The sequence below is a fragment of the Cucurbita pepo genome, chromosome LG02 (genome assembly GCF_002806865.2).
Source record: "Cucurbita pepo subsp. pepo cultivar mu-cu-16 chromosome LG02, ASM280686v2, whole genome shotgun sequence".
NCBI classification, from domain to species: domain Eukaryota; kingdom Viridiplantae; phylum Streptophyta; class Magnoliopsida; order Cucurbitales; family Cucurbitaceae; genus Cucurbita; species Cucurbita pepo.
Window position 1 is genome coordinate 3,635,920 of NC_036639.1, and position 22,114 is coordinate 3,658,033.

At 36.3% G+C, this 22,114-nt stretch overlaps 3 protein-coding genes across 9 annotated transcripts in view; all 3 read right to left on the reverse strand.

Annotated features, from left to right (window-relative positions):
* The window catches only part of LOC111788605 (membrane-associated progesterone-binding protein 4), a 5,321-nt gene extending 763 nt beyond the window's left edge, over window positions 1-4,558 (reverse strand). For both annotated transcript variants that reach the window (XR_002814182.1, XM_023668999.1), the window contains exons 1-7: window positions 4,294-4,558; window positions 3,383-3,459; window positions 2,956-3,027; window positions 2,517-2,554; window positions 1,347-1,390; window positions 1,095-1,141; window positions 732-906 (exon numbers count right to left, since the gene is read on the reverse strand). Coding sequence is in view for 1 of the 2 variants with exons in the window: in XM_023668999.1 (XP_023524767.1) it covers window positions 732-906; window positions 1,095-1,141; window positions 1,347-1,390; window positions 2,517-2,554; window positions 2,956-3,027; window positions 3,383-3,459; window positions 4,294-4,500 (660 nt within the window). In the remaining variant the exon portion in view is untranslated. The remainder of the gene's footprint in view (window positions 1-731; window positions 907-1,094; window positions 1,142-1,346; window positions 1,391-2,516; window positions 2,555-2,955; window positions 3,028-3,382; window positions 3,460-4,293) is intronic.
* A 1,049-nt stretch (window positions 4,559-5,607) lies between these two features.
* LOC111788839 lies at window positions 5,608-15,490 on the reverse strand. Of its 6 annotated transcripts, none has more exons than XM_023669382.1 (9): window positions 15,174-15,490; window positions 13,761-14,222; window positions 13,466-13,631; window positions 11,645-11,942; window positions 10,670-10,742; window positions 8,018-8,108; window positions 7,064-7,143; window positions 6,645-6,958; window positions 5,608-6,197 (listed from the first exon to the last, which is right to left on the reverse strand). In XM_023669382.1, the coding sequence occupies exons 1-8, from the start codon at window positions 15,240-15,242 to the stop codon at window positions 6,704-6,706; spliced, it is 1,494 nt and encodes a 497-aa protein (XP_023525150.1). In that variant the 5' UTR covers window positions 15,243-15,490; the 3' UTR covers window positions 5,608-6,197; window positions 6,645-6,703. The 6 variants fall into 6 exon arrangements, with proteins under 6 accessions (XP_023525150.1, XP_023525149.1, XP_023525147.1 ...); XM_023669381.1 differs by having other exon boundaries at window positions 5,608-6,191; window positions 13,454-13,631; XM_023669379.1 differs by having other exon boundaries at window positions 13,454-13,631.
* Window positions 15,491-17,223: 1,733 nt separating this feature from the next.
* LOC111788590 (DEAD-box ATP-dependent RNA helicase 53, mitochondrial-like) lies at window positions 17,224-21,641 on the reverse strand. The gene is made up of 8 exons (XM_023668974.1): window positions 21,091-21,641; window positions 20,524-20,651; window positions 19,984-20,395; window positions 19,641-19,739; window positions 19,283-19,507; window positions 18,834-18,995; window positions 17,674-18,180; window positions 17,224-17,501 (listed from the first exon to the last, which is right to left on the reverse strand). The coding sequence occupies exons 1-7, from the start codon at window positions 21,490-21,492 to the stop codon at window positions 17,683-17,685; spliced, it is 1,926 nt and encodes a 641-aa protein (XP_023524742.1). The 5' UTR covers window positions 21,493-21,641; the 3' UTR covers window positions 17,224-17,501; window positions 17,674-17,682.
* Between the last annotated feature and the right edge of the window lie 473 nt (window positions 21,642-22,114).

Sequence of the window (22,114 nt, forward strand, 5' to 3'; positions counted from 1 at the left end):
TCAGCATCCTCGCTGGCACACCGCCCGGGTGTATGATTCTGATACCATTTGTAACAGCCCAAGCCCACTGCTAATAGATATTGTCCGCATTGGCCCGTTACGTATCGTCAACAGCCTCACGGTTTTAAAGTGCGTCTACTAGGGAGAGGTTTCTACACCCATATAAAGAATGTTTTGTTCTCCTCTTCAACTGATGTGAGATCTCACAATCCACCCTCCTTTGGGGCCCAACATCCTCGCTGGCACACCGCCCGGTGTTTGGCTCTAATACCATTTGTAATAGCCCAAGCACACCACAAGCGGATATTGTCCGCTTTGGCCCGTTACACATCGCCGTCAACCTCACGGTTTTACAACACGTCTACTAGGGAGAGGTTTCTACACCCATATAAGGAATGCTTTGTTCCCCTCTCCAACCGATGTGGGATCTCACAATCCACCCTCCTTAGGGGCCCAGCATCCTCGCTAGCACACCGCCCGGTGTTCGGCTCTGATACCATTTGTAATAGTCCAAGCATACCACAAACGGATATTGTCCGCTTTGGCCCGTTACGTATCGCCGTCAACCTCATGATTTTACAACACGTCTACTAGGGAGAGGTTTCCACACCCATATAAGGAATGCTTTGTTCTCCTCTCCAACCGATGCGGGATCTCACACCTAAATACTGTCCTAATGAGTAAATATAGAATCTGATTGGAAAATAACATGACTACATTGAAGAATATACCTCACCACCTTCATCCTGACTCCATTTCGAATTACAGCTTGGCAGTTTATCCTCCTCTTTCTTTTGTTTCTTCAAAAGTTGTGCGCCTCTGGCAGCCTTTGCCTCAGCTCCCTTTAAATGCTTAGTGGGATTTCCTTGATCATCATAGTAAAGACCCACCAACTTACCTACAAATCTGTGGCGAAGGCCAAGAACATTATCCTTCAGCATCTATTCCAATAAGATCACACCATTCTCAAATCTAATGTCTTCTATCAATCAATCAAATTTTCATGCTCGAATGAACACGCGCGACACTTGCAAGTTGCAACAATTGTCATCCCATATCATTTAAGATAACAGACGCTACTGCAGCCAACTTACGTGTAGGATTTATGGTAAAAGCCCCGCCATTCAACGACGCTCTTGATCTACAAGATTAGTTAGTACAACTGTCAGATATATAAACCTTGAGAGAGCATTGTATATATACCAAAGAAGGTGAAAGAACGGGTTTGGAGGGGCAGAAGTTCTACAAAGCTAAAGAATGAGAAGACGAATAATAAGCAACAGCATTGCATATTTAAGGGCAATCCCTTGACCATAGTGACAATTTAAGTAAGCAATTAAGAGTACCTCAGCATTTGACAGACCCCGCAAGGAATCAGTGAGTCCTTCCCCTATAACAATAACAAATGATAGAATTCAATTGATACTTGAATGATGTTTAGGTAATAGGACATATGAAACATTTTTCTTCTTCTTTTTTCTTAGTTCTTATTCCCAACCACTCTACCATTCTTCCTCTCCTCACCCTCAATGAAAAAGAAATAGAAATGGACATGTGATTTAGTATATGTAAGATTTAGTATATGTAACAGCCGAAGCTCAAGTCCACCGCTACTAGATATTGTCCTCTTTGGACTTTCCCTTATGGACTTCCCCTCAAAGTTTAAAAACGCGTTGATTAGGGAGAGGTTTCCACACCCTTATAAGGAAGGCTTTGTTCCCCTCTCCAACCGATGTGGGATCTCACAATCCACCCCCCTTGGAAGCCCAACATCCTCGCTAGCACACCGCCCGATGTCTAGCTCTGATACTATTTGTAACCGCTCAAGCCCACCGCTAGCAGATATTGTCCTATTTGGGCTTCCCCTCAAGGTTTTAAAACACGTCTGTTAGAGAGAGGTTTCCACACCCTTGTAAAGAATGTTTTGTTCCCCTCTCCAACCGATTTGGGATCTCACAATCCACCCCCCTTGGAAGCCCAGCATCCTCGTTGGCACACCGCTCAGTGTCTAGCTCTGATACCATTTGTAACAGCCCAAGCCCATCGCTAGCAGATAGTGTCCTCTTTGGACTTTCCCTTCTAAGCTTCCCTTTAAGGTTTTAAAACGCATCGGTTAGGGAGTTCCACACCCTTATAAGTAATGTTTCGTTCCCCTCTCCAACCGATGTGGAATCTCACAATACATATTTCTTGTTGAGGAATAGTCAAATTACCGTTTTCGCACGTTTTCCATACGAAGGCATAATTAGGATGACGACACTTTAATACAATAGTTAATTGAGGATACACATCCTCCACCTTAAAAAAAAAAAGCCTAATTTTAGGCACTCCATTCACAATGTAGAAACGAAAAGCAAGCATTGGTCAGAAATTGATTCAAATTGGCAGCCCAAAGAAAACAAAAGTTTCACTATATCTGTAGAACACTCAAATGTCTGTTATACTACGTACACAAAGTTATAACTAGAAACTGACGGAAAATATTTTAAAGCGCCCCAACAAGAAACCATAAATACCTGTGAAGTTTCCTGATACGAATGCACGAGAAGCATCTCTGTTTTAAAAACAACCATGAAAGAAGAAAATATCAGAACGTTACTGCTAATGTATATAGCAAAACTCAAAGAAAAGTGGCAATCGAAAATCAAGGTCTCGTTAAAAAGTAACCAAATATAATTGGATCAGTAAGGAACTATGAACATTCAAATTGAAAATTAATGTTTTCAGGCTTCCAGACTGTTCTAGATGGAAAATAAAGCAGAAAGAAAATGACTCATTACGATAATCTATTGATTATAGCCACACAAGACAAACACAAATACATGAAGAAAAAGAACTATGACAATCTGAATCATTGATAGAACAAATGCTGCCATATAGGAATTTTAAAATTTATTCTTATCTAATTTGGATTTGTTGCCTAGGAGATTAACAAGGAAAATATCGATCACAAACCTTCCTGAAAAGTGATGATAACCTCCTCCCACACCATAGTGAGATTTTCCTTTTGTGACATCAAAGACTGATCTGAAAAAAATAGAATTGTTAGAGGTTAAATAAATAGCAAGGGATCGACTTCCATGAAATGACCTCTTTGCTTAACCGTATTACAACGGGCATGCATTCCTATATGTTATCGGTTATTGATGTTTAATCCAAGACATTTTGTTTTTCCATGTGTGGCAGAATAATGATATAATTTCAAAAGAATGTCAACAAGAAAGAATTGAGATATGCAGCTCAGTCGTTCAACGCTATGAACTATCATGATTTTCTTTATCCATTTTCTACATTCTCTCATAAATTGTAATGATTAAACAAATTTAACTGAGAAAAACATAGATAAAATTTGGAGGTGGGTTGGGAGGGAGGTGGAGAGTACCCAAGAATTCCAAGAAGAATAGGCAATCCCTCATCAGTTCCATTATACAAAGCTAGCTCATCAACTTTGAAGAGTTTCTACAAAAGCAAACAAGAACTTGAAATAAAAGTATAAAACTCTGCCAACTTAAATCAATTAGAAATTAAATAAACCTCTCTGATAAAAAGTCATTTTCATGCCACACCCACTTCAAAGCCAAGATCACATGTTGCCAATCTTCTTTCAATCAATTTAACAACTTTAATTGGGATAATAAAGACAGAAAATGTACGTAGGAATCCTTATATAACACTTATTTAACCAAAAGGACCCAAGTAGAGTTCTCCCATAATCAAGCTCTAATCACAAGATCCCAAAAGCCCGACGGGAAACAATCCACCATTACGCTACAGCAGATAAAAAATTTGAGATCTCACATCGGTTGGAGAGAGAAACGAAGCATTCTTTATAAAGGTATTGAAACCTCTCCCTAGTAAACGCATTTTAAAACCTTAAGAGGAAGCCCAGAACGGAAAGCCCAAAGAGGACAATATCAGCTAGCAGTGGCACACTAAGAACACCATCTCAAAGCATTTAACCAAAGGCCATCATCTTTCCCTCGATTTGAAATTGTAGCCACACAGCGTGTAGATCTCTCGCTTTCAATCTTTAATCCTTTTTTCATAGCATTATGTAGCATATCAAAAACTCGCCCATGTAAAACGAACAAAAGATCTTAAACAGCTCGATAATCATAAACGCAGTTCTAACAAGTCACAAAAGCTGCTATCCAATAATTAATACTTCGAAAATTCGTAAAATACCAGCAAATTCCTAAAGACAGAGAGAAATGCCTTCCAATTCCAACAGAAAATAGAAAAATGTCTTCCGAAACTATAACACAAGCATAATTATCAAGAAGAAACTCGTACCAGTTGAGGGGAAGGGAAGGAAGGAGCGATCCGATATCGGGATTTGAAGGAAAGCCCGACAAAAAGCGCAACGACAGCCACTATAAGAGCCAAAACCCACCCCAAGGTCTTTCCCGCCATAGCTTTTCCCTTCACCGAGCTCGAGCCCTTCTGTTCATCTTCATGCGCGTCTTCACCCGGTCTTGGCGGAGATTGATCGCTCGCCATACTTCTGGACCCGAATGGCAAATTACAGATGTGTCTTCTTCGTGGGATTTTGTTTTTACTCTTTTTCTTTTTGCTTTTTTTTCTTTTTCCGCCTTTGAAAAGTCCTCGCTGTAATAAATAAATAAATATTTTTTTAGTGTTAAATTATAATATTAAAATTTAAATATTTAGAAACGACGTAAAACATTATATTATATTTTTTATTACGACATATTATTAAATTTAAAAATTATTAGGACATTTTGTAAGTTATCTTAAAAAATTAAAGTTATCTATAAATTTTTTTTAAATAAATATTTTTAATATATATATATATATAATGAAAAAACAAATTACTCCTATTATAACATCTAAACAAAACGCTATAAAAAGTCTCAGATTAGACTTTTAATGACATGAACAATCACGACATACGAAAAATACTATAAGAAACCTACGATATTGTTTTTTAGTAAAATTATCTATAGTTTTATACTTTATTATCACATATATTATAACTATAAAAAACGCTATAAAAATATCAGACTTTTAATTACATGAGCTGTCACGACGTACAAAAAACGCTATAAAATGTCTACAATAGCATTTTTCCATATGCTATCGTATCAATTATTTTTTGTAGTGTCACTCTCCTAAAAAATAAATAGAGAATTTCAGGGAGACAAAGAATAGAAAATATGATACAAGCAAGAAGATATGAACATATATATATATATACCAAGCACTAATCAAACGAAGTGTTACAAGTGAATGCCTCACTATCACACTCCAAAGACTACAATCAAATCTAATCCAAATAAACAATCAAATCTATAACCAAATCAAAACTTATGACAATTTACAACGGGAAGAAAAAATGATTTTTTTTTTTTTTTTCTGTTAGACTTATGGAATTAGCTAAGCATTTTATTCGAACAAATATAGAACCCGAATGGATGGTTTTATGTCTATTACCTGTTCTTCCTCCCGAGTTGAGACCGATCATTCAGATAGATGGGGGTAAACTAATGAGCTCGGATATTAGAGTTATCTAATTCATTTCATTAAATGTTACTAAATTATTCCAAAACATAGTAAATCAACTATATGGCAATGCTTGGGAATGTGTAAATGAAAATGCAGCATAATTTTAAAACCAAAACAACCCAAAGTACATAAAGTACCAATAAAAACACGCATAAAGCAAGCACAACAAGAATTATGGAACGTTATTTTACAAATTTGAGGGTCTGGTTTCTTTTTTTCTTTTCTGAACAAGAACAAATACTATGAACACAAAGACTCCTCAATCATCACACAAAGCATATGAAAGAGATAACCTGAGATTCTCCTTACAAACCCAACGCAGAGCTGCAAGGAACTCTTCCGGTGCTAACTAGTCATACACCTTCAACATCTTCATGAATCTTGCTTGCTGCTAATAGCACAAGCTTGTTCTGTCGCCTACAACAAGTGGGAACAGCAGCTCATTGCGAGGTAAGAAAGATGAACGGATTCTGTAACGGTCGTTTCAATTTCCAACCGTTGACTCGAGCTTTCTAATGATCAATGTTTGATTTAGCTACTATCTCCATCTGATAGCTCAGGCTTCTGGACTGTAATTAAAAGCTATGTCGCACAAATTGTTGAATCGCTTCGCCACGAGATGGAATCGAAATGGATCGATTCCCTTGTAATGGAAGGAGGGTGAGCTGCAACTGGACAAATCAATAAACACGAAGGTAAACGTAAGGTTCAATTGTAATTCTAGATTCTTATTTCAATGGTTGACAATATATCCAACATTTTTAAGTCTAATAGGTGTGTTTTTGTCTAATATGTCCTTAAACTTTCGATTTTATGGCTTGTAGGTCCCAAACGTCAAAGTTTTTTAACCTTCAATTTTGTATCTAATAGATCCTTGACATATTCAACTACTTTTTAAGTATTGGACATAAGATATTAAACTTTCAATTTTGTTTCTAATAGTCTGTGAATCTAAAAAATTGTCAAATAAGTTAAGGATCTATTAGCTATAAAACGGAAAATTCAACGACTTATTAAACACAAACGAAAAAATTAGGGCAGTTCAAACATTTTTATTAAAAAAAAGAAAAAAGAAGGGGGAAAGCCAAACATTTTTATGGTCTCAAACAGGCACTAACCTTGGAACCTCAGTGAGCTGTGGCCTCTGAATCGTTGTTCCTCGCTGACCAGTAACTCCCTAGTGACCCATACTTTGATCTACAATTGCTTGATGCTGATGGGAATGTGGCTGAAGGCGTTCTTGCTGCAATCGCTCGAGTGGCTGCTGCTGTACTTGAGGCGGACTCCTTACACTCATCTGTTGATCGGCAGATCTCAATAGCCTGCTTCTTCTCCATTTAAGATACTCTATAAGAAGCGAGTTTATGCAAATAGCAACCCCGAATCCGGTGAGGGCAGAAAGAAAAACCGAGAGAACGGCATTCATGTTAAGCTGCATTTTGAAAGACGATGAGAGAATATTATGGACGATGATCAAGACCATTCAAAATATTGAGACTGAAATAAGCAGAAAGTGATAAGAAATGCTAATTCTTACTATTGCATAATATACATGAGCGAATAGGATGACTATGGCGAACTGGAAACAGGCATAAGCCCAAATGTAAGCTTTGCTCACTGCCACCATCAAATATCAAAATGGTTATCGTGTGATTTACCAACAAAGAGGAATAACTTTTATAATCTAAGCAAGAATGGGAGACTACGTAAAAGGCTATCACACATGGCACGCGACGCATTTAGCCTTTAAGATGTACGAAACAAGGCTTTATTTGCTTTCCTCGAGTCAAGACTGCATTTAGCCTTTAAGATGTTAGCTCACAAATTCATAAACGAAGTAAGATCAGCTAATTTATATTTCTGTCAAGTAGTCATTTGATACGTACCGAAAGTTCTAATGATCTAGATAGAACTAAAAAATACAGGCATTTGTGGGCATTTGTGGGTTCAATGCGAAAATAGCACCAGTAAAATGTTATTCAGAAGGTAAGAAGTGAACCATGCACGAAACAAGGCTAGCTAGCTAGGTAGCTATCTTCTCTTCCTTCCTTAACTTCTCCAAATATATATATATATATATATATATATATATATATATATATCTTACCTCACGCCCACATCATTCCTCCCACTTCTACTAGTGCTTATCCTAATGAACTTTTAGGTCACGTTTTCCTTTAAGCCTTCTTCTCATACACTCACTGTAGGAGCCTAACACAATACCCCAATTACTAGAATCATAAATAGAAGAAAATTACAAGAACCGCTAGTTGTTTCTTTAGAACTGTTTCTTTTCAACCAATTCATTTTTCTGAAGCTTAAACTTTAGGTGTTAACATGTTTTCATAAAAGAGACCTCACTTCATACAGCTCCATAGACTCTTCACTATTCAATTAATAGAAGAAAACCGATTAAAGAAAAGGGACTAAATTATACCAGTTGATGAATATTGGTAGAGTATAATATATTTTATCAATAACAGTAACTGACCCATTGTGGAAGCAATCATAGATGAAAGGAGACCCAAAGCACATGAAAAGGGAAAGGAAATCGCGAGTGCACGAGGACCCATGTTAGGTACCTGTTCAAACAGAATTTTATTGTGGAAATTAATTCGATTTGGGAGATATGGACCAAAAATAAGGATAAAAGAGGGAAAATAAGGATAAAAGAGAGGGAAGCAGCAGCACCAAGAGGAATTAAACATTGGAGGAAGAAATGAACCAAGGATATGAGATAAAATTGTAGCAAATCCAGAATCCAATTGCTAAGAAAAAGGAATTCTTTCAATATATATACAATAACTTTTTCTTGTGTGCGGTGACTTGATAAAGTATACTGCCAAACACTAGAAATTGTGATTGGGATTCCTTGGGTTATTTATTCAAGTGCTTCACCGATTTTATTGGAGTTTCATTGGCCTTTTTTAGAGGAAGAACCATTGCGAAAANACAGAAAAAAGAAAAAAATATCCCAATCCTGGACAAAGAAACAGAGAGCTTCAATCCAAAAGAACGATTCCAAGACCATATTACAAAAAAGACGATCGAAGCCCAATGACTTCAATCTAAAAGAAAACTACCAAGGCCATAATTATAAAATCTAAAAGAACAATACCAAGGCCATAACCACAAAAAGTTTAGAGACAAAAGCCTACAGAGAAACATTAGACCTACCCACTTTCCAAACCTCTTCACATAATCTCTCAACCTCTCTAAAAATTATATCGTTTCTCTCAATCTAAATACCCCACAAAATTGCAAAGAAACTCATTTGCCACAACATATTGCCAATCTCCTTAAAAGGAGGATTCGAGAGCACCTGCTCTATCATCCATCTAGTGATCCCAGATGAGAAATGGAAACTGATAATCCCACAACAATTTATCAAGACTTTCATCATGCCTCTTGCAAAAAATGCACCACTGAATAATTTAAGAGATCCACACATAAATTTACTCCGAATGTACCAGTCATAATGTATTCAGGGTGTTTTAAAAAAATAATACAAATTCAGGGTGGTCTAATCTGGAGGCTGCCACTTAGCGAACTAGAATTTTGTGTATTCTTCCAAGATTCAAGGTAGCCTTGGTTTTGGCTATACCAGAGAGAGGAATACTCCTCCTCTAACCAAGTGGCTTTTGAGGGCAATTCCTTTCAGAATGGTGCTGAAAAATAAATATGATATTGCTAAGCATGGTTTACGGTCTCCTAAATGTTCTTGAGTTAGTGCCAAGTTCCCTTCGTCTTCTCTACCCACAGTACAAAGTTTTCAGCTATAGATTCTGTGAAGAAGTCATTGTTGAATTGAAAAAACAGAAAGTATCCTGAAGCATTCGACAACCCAGGCAAGAGTTACTTTCAACGGACATAGTAATACAAACCTGGTTCCCTCTATACCAGCTATCTACTTGGATTGTGAAGGCTTTCCTTTCAATGGTGACAGAGCAGCATCTGTAATTGCATGCCAGTGATGGAGATGATGATTAGGTTAAGCCATAGCTGTAAGTGAAGAAAGGGAGACATGGGAGAGATGCTAGTTGATAGGGAAGTAAAGTTCTATGCTAAGGGCGAATATTCACTTCATAATACCCAATTTAAAAAATTCAACCGATCATAGCCAAAATTCCACCTCACTGAATTACCAACAGAGATGGACATGGGGTCTTTTCTACAAAATCCTTGGTGATGGACATGGGGAAAATGCAATAAATCCTACGGTAGCAAAGACAATATGGAAAGGGCATCAACCTAAAAAGGTGAACTTCTTCCTTTAGAAAATAGCGCATAAAGCCATCAGCACAAGTGAAAATCTTCAAAAAAGAATGCCTTACATCACTCTCTCTCCAAATTGGTGTCCATTATGCAAGAAAGAAAACGAATCACAAAGTCACTTGTTTATGCAATACACATACGCTCAGAATTTCTGGGCAACGATTCTCAATATATTCGGATGGCATCTCACATTTCCTAGGGAGGTAAAGGATTTTTTTGGATATGGCCTTAACGTACCACCCTTTCATGAACACAAAAGCCCTATTATGGAAAAACATCATCATGGCTTTCTCTTGGAATCTGTGGAAAGAAAGAAATCAGAGAACATTTGCAGAAAAGACACAGACCTACACAAAACTTTTCGAAAATGTTGTTTACTAAGCTATATCTGGGTGTAAATTGTCTAATATTTTTACTTCCTATAGTTATACCTCCCTCGTTGTAAATTGGAAAGGTCTTTTGTAAGCACCATGATTATACATCCATTTTGTAAATTTCAATCATCAATGAAATTGTCTCTTATAATAAAATAAAAAAGATAAAAAAAAATTACCAACAGAGAAAAAAATAAGGACGGTCGAAATCTTGGTCTAATTTGAATGTATGTTAGCCTAAGAGTCCAAGACTAAAAGTGTCGGAACCTGGAAATAGAACTACTGTACAATAAAGTGGCACATCCTAACTCTCCCATTCTCGAGATGAGCTAGCCCAAATAGCAACATGAAGAGTGAAGAAGTAGATGGCATTCCACATGACTAAAACAAAGAGAAGATCTAAAGTATTCAATCGATATCTACAAAACTTATTTGAAAATGAGCAACAATCTAACCATCTATACGTAGCACAAATAAGCAGTATAGAACCATACCAAAAGTTGCTCCAAAAAGCCGAAATATGAAAGTATGCTAACCAACACAAGCACAGAAATATCCTGCAAAATCCTATGAGAACGAAAAGAAAGTGAGATTAATTCCATTCCATTTCCTTATATTGATGCTAAAAATGCCTTCAAGAAAAAAGAATATTATTAAATGAAAGAAAATTAAAAACATCTTTTGAAAAAGAAAAGGAAAAGTGAAGTAATTTGAGACTCCAACAAACATAAAAACCAAACGAATGATACTCTACACACGCTACACAACATGCATTTGAGAGACCACAATTCCAAATTTGTCTCTGAGTTGATGCATAAGAAGTGAATGAAATTTATTCTCGACAATTTTCATAAAAACCAAACCAAGAGAGCGATGATTATGCTATCACAATTATCTTTTAAAATATTTTCCCCCCTTCATATAGGACATGATAAAGCCACTGTCACACAGTTCTGTAATTATAGAACTCATTAGCATTGGGCATATATATTTCAAAAAATCCTTTGAGGAGTAATCAAAATTAAAAAAACATCCTTGGCAACACATTAGACAAGTATCAGACAGAAGCATTAATAGATTGCTTTCTAGTAATTGATCAAATAATCCTCCATTTTCGCTAAAATTCAGATTCTATGAAATGTCCTGCTCAATGTTTCCTCCATCATTGTCTCACGGTCTTTGTTCCCATCACCCTTCATATGTTTTTTCCTCCCTGAACTTCTTTTTCCTAACCTACTTGCATTTTTCACTTCTCTGCTAACTTCGTCATAAACATTTCTTTTTCTTATAATAAATTAAATACTGGTGTAAATTGGCCCAAAAAATCTCTGACATTAACCATCCAAGTTCCTTCTTTCCTTAACAAATCTCAAGAAACAAGGTATAAGAAGTTCAAGTGATGAGACATTAATTTCATGTCAAATAAAAAGAAAAAAAAAAGTCTGTCATAGTATTGGCAAACAACTTACCAATTGCAATGAACCTCCCTCTGCTGCAATGTTACTGGGGGTCGTCTAGTAATAGGGAGTGTGTTGTGTAATTTCAATAAAGTCACTGGCAAGTTTTTGACATCCTGGTTGCAAATATCACAGATCTTGTTACCTTTAATGTTGAACCACTTAATTGCACACTCTTTGTGAGCGAGAGCTAGGTCTCCTTTGCAACTGCATTCCAGTTTAAGTGCATCCCCGCCTTCCACCAATTCTATATAACAGATCCTGCAAACTGCTTCATCTTCAGGTATATCATCACCAGCAGGTTCCCTTTCTAAAGAAAAAAACCAACTTCAGCATGTCAATCTAAGAACTATAATTATCCAACTTCATTTGTATTATGTCAGAAGTTTTGCTTCTTGGAAATATTTGCAGTGAAGAAAACTAATAGTAATAAAGTACTGGAAACAATAACAGTTGAACATCAGACATTTAGCAACACAAATGAGTGGCATAATTCTTGAGAGGAACAATAGGATCTTTAGAGCTGTTGAGAGATCTTGACAGGAGTTTTGGGACTTGACTAGGTTTAATTCTTCTTTATGGGCGCCTGTTAATTCAGCATTTTGTATTTACCAGCTTGGTCACAGTCTCTTGGATTGAATTTCTTATAGCTTGTGTTGGATCCCTTGTGCGCTTATTTTTGCATATCCTTGTACATTCTTTCATTTTTCTTCATGAAAACGCAGTTTCTTACCACCAAAAAAAGAAAAAAGAACAAGGTGGCATAATTGCAGTCAGCAAACTGTACTATTTTTTTGGTTGGTTTTAATCAATTAGGGCAGCATAATTCAATGTTTTTGAATTGGCATCATTAACCAACGACCAGCATTGAGTTGGATAAAATTTATTACTCTTCTCTGTATACATCTATAAGAAAATAAAATTTCTCAAGTATTGAACATCCATAAACATGTCAAAAAAGCCTTTCAGCTAATTAGCATACTAGTCCCTCTTTAGCACAAAAGACACTGTCAAAATAAAAACTTGCCTTCTGCAAAATACAAAGCTGAGTAGTTGTTTAGGAAAGAAAAAATAATTTTAAAATTTGATGGTTTTTAAAGGAAGAAATAAAAATATATCAACTTTGCTTATGTATCACATTTAGTAATATCTAAAGTTTAAAAGGCTTATAGCATAAAAACAATCACCCTCCTCTGGTCGAGGATTTGGAGATCTAAAATGTCAAATAAAAATATCTCAACTTTGCTTATGTATCACATTTAGTAATATCTAAATTCTAAAAGGCTTATAGCATAAAAACAATCACCCTCCTATTGTCGAGGATTTGGAGATCTAAAATCTCCCTCACAAGAGAAAGGAGCTGGTCAAGGGTTTTAACATCTTTCTAGTTTTCACTCGGTCACATTCATAATATGTGAAATAAGTCGAATCAATAAAATTAGAACTGCAAAAGTCATTTCTAATTTATTTTAGGCATTAGTTGACAAGCATGCTGCTTTAAGAATTATGCTACAACAAAAATCATTACAAAAAATTAAACATCTAAGAAACAAAAACCTCAAGGAGATTTCTTTGAAACGATCAGACGTTTCCATAAACATTTTTTTTTATTGAAATGAGGAGTATATTTTTTATAAGCTTCTTCGGTCTTATTACTAAGTTCCTACTTGTCAGTGATTTACTCGGAGAAAATTTTAATTCATAAAAGGCACCATAACGTACATGTAGTCAGGTTGTGTTCTCATAATAGCAATGCATATAGTAATTAAAGTAATATCGCACAAAAAATCGCTAAAGTTTTAATTATACAGTAGAAACAACCTATATCATTACCACTTTCCTTTGTTTGAGAAACAGAGGTGTCTCCAGTCCCTGCATATTGTGGACCTGCAGACACTACTCGAATTAAACCTACTGAATCTAGTCGCCTTAAGACTTTAGGCTTGGCATTCAGAGGAGCTGATAATGAACGAGCAATATGCTGCTTGACTTCAGTTTTCTGAAAGAATAACAAAATCTACTTTCAAAAGGAAAATAATATTGCAGTATTCACAAGTAGTTGGCGTCAGGTGTATGAATCTCATCTGCTTTCATGAAATTTAAGAAACTTGAACAAATGGATACTTACAAGGAAACCAGGATGAAACTCCATGTTTGTTGCTTCAAGTGCATTGGTATTGGAACTTGAAATTGGTGTGACTGGTGAAGAATGTGCAGCTTTTGTAGATGAGGCAAAGAGAAGCTTGTTAAGAGAAAAAGATCGTGAGGTAGTTGCATTGTCTGAACATCTATTTGATGGTTGCATCTCTGGTAAAATAGGAACAACCATTTCACCATCTGGGAGTGAATGTTTTGCCCCGAAGCTTTTTTGAGGAAAGAGGCCTCTCGCAGATGATTTGACTTTTACTGAATTTGGTTTTGGAGGCAATCCTCCCCTAATAGAGCTAGAACTTGAAGTTGATGAACCATCCAACCTCAAAAATGACGAACTCTCTACGTTCCTTACTGGAATTTGCAGAGATGACAAATTGGGCCGTCTAGACTGTTTCAATAAGGATGTTTCGATAACATTTTCCTCTTGATCATGTTTCTAAGGAAAAACCAAGATCTGTCTCAGTAAATATAATAATTTAGCAACCTAATAATGGAATGTTGAAGCAAAAGCTAATTGAACTAAGGCACCTGACCATTCAAATAGACTGAAATACAAAATAAAGGGAAATCCTGGCAAGTTAATTATTGCCTACCAGGAATCAAAAATAAAAGGTGCCAACCAGAAAGGTAGCAACTAGTGTGAAACACTTTATCAACTTAATCTCAAACATCACTTTTCAGAAAGCAATGAGCTTATAGAGTAAAGGCCTACGAAACATGAAGCTTCAACATTGTCTTTCTGGATTCTAAAACCAATTTTCAAAAGACAACAAACAGCTCATGTTTCATAAAGAAAATAAACGCATTGCTCTTTACTTTCCATAGACAACGGTGAATATGTGAAAACCATGTTCTCCATGATTGTGAAAGACTTTTCAGCTAGATGGCTGTCTAGTTTCCTGATGAACTCAGAACCAGCACGAGGGGAAAGTATCTACAGTTATGTTTCATAAATCCATCGATTTGATCAAACTAATATGGATGACTCCGAACCTATGTTACTTCTCTTCGAGTTCCGGGTTAATACCAGGTAAAAGAGCCACACCATGTTTGATTGGCAATAGCTACAAAGATAAACCAACATTCTAATCAATTTTGCATGAATATGCTGTAAATTTCGTATAGAACTGTTTGAAGAGAGAGATTCCAGTTTGGAATATAATTCTTATTGCGAGAAGATCAAATTGGACTTCACTCCCATCGTACCTAATTACTCTCTTCGCCGTTCAACCAGATTGGCATGTGCAATAACACATACAACAAAAATTAAAAACAGTGATAATGTATCATACTATCGAGTGGCGAATGCCGATGAAACTTTCTAATTACGGAGAGGATAACAACAAGAATAGCTGAAGTATATCGTTGAAGGATTGAAGAAAACAACCTCGGGATGATCCGGATAAACTGAGGTCGAATCTTCGGTGCCTTGAAGTCGAACTACAGCGTCGTCCATCAAGCTCCGCGAAATTTACTCCGATGAAACGAATGAAGAAGCCCTTCGAAGACGACTGGATCTCTGCCGAGAGAGACCACAGCTAAATTGTAGAGAAGCTGTTGAATGAGGAACGATAACTCGAAATTCGAAGCTGATCGGTGATTATCGGCGCACGGGAGAGTGAGTTTGCAGTGTGCTTCTTCTCAAGTGGCCATTAGAAACAAAATTGCCCGCCAACGGTGTCATTTCCGTCGGGATTCCATTATTCTTTTTTTTTTTCTTTTTTTTTTTTCTGTGATTTTATTCTCTCGCCATTTATTTAAAAAAAAAAAAAAAATCTCTATTATTTCGAATATTACAATAATTATTAAATGATGGTGGCTATAATGCTTGAATTAAATCTTTAAAAAATTACATTTAAATATATATTAATTTTTTCATCTATTATTTCGATTATTACAATAATTATAAAATGATGGTGGCTATAATGCTTGAATTAAATTTAAATCAATTTATCGTTAGAATAGATACATTGCTATTATTGATCGACTTTATTTAATTTAGCTTTATTTGATGTTTAGTTGTTTCGATATTAAACCTTTAACGTCTCTCCCCATTAGTTTTGTAATTTTTATAGTAATCTTTATCATTCTATCGTCCACTTTGAAAAATAAATATTGGAAGCTTAACCATCGTTTCACGTTATTGCTAAAAAAAAAGTTAATCGTCCTGATATCTACAAGATTTCAATCTTATTGATGTTGATTGATAGTGTAACGGTCGTATTCTTTTGTTTTTTTGTTAAAAACAAAGTTTGTATGCATGACATATCTATTATACATGAAAAAAAATCATTTAAAACATTTCATAAATGGTGTCATAAACTTGAACGTTTGTAAAATTTATACTTCCATTTTTTTTTCGACATAACGTTCCTATGAAACATACATACTTAATACTTGTCATATTGTTCATGATTAACATCCCTGGTTTTCTAAGGTGGGCTTACATATTAACATAATATATATCATAGCATAAACTTAATATAGTACAAATTATATAATCATAAAACACGACACATGCACGAGCCACAAAATACGTCTTCCATACAACAAATCATCCAACCAAGCCAAAAGTAAAACTACTTATTTCTTTGTCTCAACCGAAGTCAAGCTTTCTTAATGCTAGCTTAAAGATCTCCGTGAAATCTAATTCTCATAATTTAAAACTCTATAAATTGACTCGATTTAAATTATCTCAAGAGTAGTCAAAATAACTTTTAACGCCCCCAAAAAAAAATTAACATATCAAACCCGAGCAAAATGTATCATCTGACAAAAACCTCCCTTTTGGCATGGTACAACTCCCTAATTTCTCAATCTACCAGAAACAACCTTTTTTTTTTGTATCTATTTATTATTATTATTTCTAATTTTTTTGGTTGTTACAGAGAGAGAAGTATAAATCCATCCATGAGAGCTCTCATGTGGCACATGAATCTACTTCAATGATGAACAGATACTAGAGAGAAATATCAATCAATATCAACTATATCAATCAATATCAACTAAATTTGATGAGAATAAAAATAAAATGGTATTTTTCAGCTCAATTTAGCTTCCATATTATTACCAAAGCTGAATTTCCCACCTCCGGCAGCCGCAGCAAACCCACTATGTAACGACCTCACTATGTAACAACCCAGATCCACCGCTAACAGATACAGTCATCTTTGGGCTTCCCCTCAAGGCTTTAAAACACGTCTGCTAGGGAAAGGTTTCCACACCCTTATAAAGGGTGATTTGTTCTTCTCCCAAACCAACGTGGGACATCACACCCCACTTCCGACATCCAATTTCTTCATTCCTTTCAAATAATTCAGTCTAGAAATTTACCCATTTTAGCTTGTGTCTCGTAGATACTTCAGAAAAAGCAGTCGATTATAAGCCTTACACTATCCCAATGAACAAGAATGGTGATACATGGTTTAAGAAAGAGGAGATATAATAGAATATAACTATTATGGCATATCAAAAACGATTTATACATAAGACCATAGGAACTGATCCCAAATATTGAGGTTAGTTTTCCTTCAAAGTGGCTACAACATTTGTCTTGTATCAACTACATAAAGATTTCAATGCGTAATAGAAAATATAAGAAACGATGAACATGTTCAGGGCCCTACCTCAAAATCCCCTCGTATAATCTTGCTTCAAAAGAATTCTGTCATTAATCCATGGCAATATTATTTCCCCGTGATGTTGTTGTGTTTCCCTGCACGAAAGCAGGAGGGATTATCAAAACCTATTCTGTTAGACCCAGAAATGAAAGCTAGAAAAATCAGAGAATCTAAACTGAACATATGAAATAATCTTCATCCTTGACATAATTGTCACCTTCTTCAGATCGAAAAACTGGAAACGACGTTATAAACATCGGCACTCACCAATTTAGTTCAGAACTGTCTTTTCCCAGTTCTCTGATCCGCATCCATGTCACCAAATAAGCCAGAGTTTTTAGAATTTCTGTCACCAAATCCTGAACTACGACCTGAACCACCGAAATCCCCGAAGCCACCGGATCGACTAGAACTGCCGAAGTCTCCAAACCCACCAGAACGACCAGAACCAAAACTACCAAAAGATCCTGCATTGTTCGAGCTAGATCCACCAAATGCAGATCCAGAGCTACGAGACCCAAATGAACTGAAACCGCCGGAGCTAGGTTCACTATTTCTGCCCCCTTGCCCAAAAGAATCCCTGCCACCAGAACGTCTAAAACCTGAATTTTCATAACCTGCCGAACGACCAAAACTTGGACCTCTTTGACCACCAAAACGGCCTGAATCATTCATTCGACGATCCCTGAATCCTCCTCCTCCAAAAGAACTAAATTGACCACCACCACTGAACATATCGACATGAGCACCACTCTCAACAGAGATCTTCGGAAGCTGATAATCAAGAACAAAGCAATCAGTGTCAACTTTACATCAAGTAGTAATATACTCCAAGGTGGACTAATATTAACTCGTAAATTTCTGAGATCGGAGGATACTAGAGAAGTCGATTGTTCTAATTACAGCACCCTACAGTGATTGGTATGCTTGATTTTATCAGCTACGCAGATTACCGGGCAGTTATTTCATATACAAAACAAATCTTTAATTAAAGGTAAAAGAATTTCAGAAAACCAAAACGCACATGGCAATCCACCCTTCAGAATACACTCAGTTTTTTGGTGTTGATTGCTTATCATGCGAGAACCAGTAATTCAGGGATAAAATCTAGCATATGAGAACGCGATAGGCTTGGTTTTTTTGCAAATGAGATAAGCTTAGGCTTGAAATATGAATCATCAACTTCTAAACAATGCATGAACCAGTACCCATGGCATCTATTTACTAACTGTTCCTGGAAACAGAAACTTACGGCAAGCAAAAAATAAATGTGCATAAGCCTTCTCCTTACCCTCAATGCTGAGTTCAATGTTTCTCACGATTAAAATATAGAAACAATGATGGAAGTTCCACTTTTGTATAAAATAAAATAAAAAAAAAAAAAAATCCAAGTTGCAGATTGTTTGATGCTGAAGAGAGATCCTAACCTCATTAAATCTGCAGCCTACTTCACGCTCAATCATCCTGACAGCCCTTGACTGATCCTGTGAGTAAATAAGAATAGCACTACCTTTCTTGCCAGCACGACCTGTACGTCCTGATCTATGGACAAATATCTCTGTGTTGTTTGGAAGCTCAAAATGTATTACCTAATAAAAAATCAAGGTCAGAAAGAATCCATGGGATCTTAATGGCTATACAGACGAAAGACTCCCTCACCCTTCAAACCACTTCCTCCTAGGCTCCCAACAGCACAAGAGGAAGAGAATGATAGAGTCTGGTACTACTATTACACTGCCCTAATTTGTTTTCAAAGTTAAGAGTAAGGTATATTATTGACAAGAAAAAATTTAATGATTCACCATGCAACCAGAGACTATGTGCTATAAAACAAGATAAAAGATTAAAAAAAATATAGAGGAAGATTATCACTTACAAGATCAACATTGGGTATATCAAGACCCCTTGCTGCAACATCAGTTGCAACTAAAACGTTGAAATGTCCGTCTCTAAAACCAGAAAGAGTTCTTTCTCTCTGAGACTGTGAAATATCTCCATGCAAAGCTTCACATCTGAAATTCCTTGCCATTGCATAGGCTAATCTATCAGCATCACGTTTCGTTTGAGTGAAAACAATACACTTTCCTCCTTTTGCATGTTCCTACAAAGCAGATAATCATTGGCAACAGCATGATGAAAGCAAGCATTCAACAAGCAACATGAAATGATAGAACCAGGTAAAATATGGCTTTGCAGAAATCAAAGGGGGGAAAACAGAAGCTATGCAACCATACTGTTATCAGAGGTCCAATTATTGATGCTTTTCCACGCATATCTGAAACAATTGAAAATAGGCTAATTCCATCTGCCAATTTCTGATCAGAATCTCCAACCTGAAATATTGATAAGTTTTGTCAAACTTCCAATCCTCCAACCGAACTTCATGAGACAATTGAATAGTGATTTTGATTAGCAAGAGCAGTTTCAATTATTTAAAATATCATGTGCACCTTCAGTTTCTGAGTCCACTAATTTGATGGTTGTGTTGTCAGTGATATAATTTTTTAGAAAAATGCTTCAGTTGATATTATTAGATTCCAAGAAGTAGAAAAGATATTAAGTAGCCAACATACTCACAAGATCAATAGTTAATGGATTGGTTAGGTAATTTTGAGTGAGTTTTCTGATCCAAGATGGCATTGTTGCAGAGAACATCATAGTCTGACGTTTCTGAGGCAACCTCTCCAAGATCTTCTCAACATCCTCTTGAAAGCCTACTTGAAGCATCTGATCTGCTTCATCAAGAACAACAAACTGGACTTCTGATAAATTAAGCGAACCCCTATTGAGAAGATCAATCAAGCGACCAGGTGTGCCAACAGCTATGTCAACGCCATAGTCAAGCTGCCTCATTTGGCCTGAAATTGGTGCCCCTCCATAAACACATATTGTGTCCAAATTAGGTGCAGCCTCTTGAAACTCTTTTTCAACCTGCCGAGCAAGTTCCCTTGTTGGAGCTAGAACCAGGGCCAACGGGTACCTTCCTCTTCTGCATAATTTCTAACAAATTATGATTTTTTATAATTTAAAGAATTCCCATTCAAACCCTTCCCAGATAACGAATTAAACAGAAACTAAGCTAATTGGAAGAAAAATGACCAAGATTGAAACACAAACCCGTGTTTCGCATTGAACTGGATGATTTTATCCAAGATGGGAATTCCAAAAGCAAGAGTTTTTCCTGTTCCAGTTCTAGCACGACCAATCATGTCACGGCCTTGCATGGCTGGTTCTAGCACGGCTCTCTGAAAAAGAATGAGAAACAGCATACTTTTAAACCCCAATGGAAAATGAAACACGAATCTGGAAACATACCCAAACGGAACTATTATAAGCCGAAATCAAAACATATGCATTATTCGACTGAGGAATATGAACGATATGCACATTACGCAATACAGGTACCACACGTACGGCCAAAAGGTGTCGAAATAAGGAACATGGCCTCTAGCTCTCAAAACGAAGGAAATTGGTTCGTAAAAAATAAAACCGTAACTTCATCGCCGTACTTCAACGTCCAAGCTGGGGTGAATTAGGACGGATATAAACAAGCAGTAGTTTGAAGAAGCGATCAAAATCGTCGAAACTAATTTTCAAAAATTTCTCCACGACTCGCCCATGTTGTTCAACCCCAACAGCAAAAACTGGTAATCATGAAAGAAATGAGGAAAAAAAAAACAGTACCTGAATAGGGAAGAGCTTCGTTATACCCTTTTTCGCCAAAGCAGAAACAATCTCCGGCGCGATCCCAAGACTGCCAATCTCGAGTCCTTCATCACCGCTTTTACTGCTGCTAGCATCATCGTAATCCTCCACCGCAAACTCCGCCCGGGAAACCAACGACGACTTAAAACTCAACGGCCCAGAAGCCGAGTGAAATCCCATCGATTGAAAACCAAAACCCAAAGCTCTCTCCGTCACCCCAGTAGTGGAGAAACGTCCGAACTCAGCAGCAGGTACAACACCGCCATTAACATCCACAGAAGACGTTAAAAAGTTCGCGATTGGGGCTAAGAAGGTAGAACTAACTCTACCTCTGGAGGCCGCTAAGGCAGCGGATCTCCGTAGAAGAACTGAACTCATCATCGTCTTTGAGCACGAATTACACTAACAGAGCTGCTCAAAGAGTTCGTGGAAGAAGTGAAGAGAGAAATGATGGGCAATGGAACTGGCTAGGGTTTAAGAAGAATATCGCAGAGTGAAAGGGGCTTTAGTACTATCGGACTCCCGAGTAAATGGAGGCCTTCCCAAATTAGGGCAACACCCGACATGCATCATTTTCATAAAATAATGAACGAAATTACATTTATGCCCTTCGAACTTTTAATTATTTCAAATTAATTAAGACTAAATTAATTAAAATATATATATCTCAAACTTTATAATTTATTTAAAAAAATATTTCTATTTCAAAATTATATCTAAAAAATACTTTTTCACGTTATTTTGAATGAAAATAGTGTTTTGTTTTAAAATATATATATTTTTCACTAAAAAAAAAATAATAATATCTATTATAACGGTAAGGGTATTTTTTTAGACTTTATCGTAATAGTAATTATTATATATTTTGAAAATCTCACGAACATAACAGTTTCACCGGTGCACATCAACTAAAGCAACTATTATCATCTTAACGGGTTTTAAAAGACAGATTAAATTAAACGACCCAATGTAACTCACAAACAACAGCAATTCTCACTGCCCA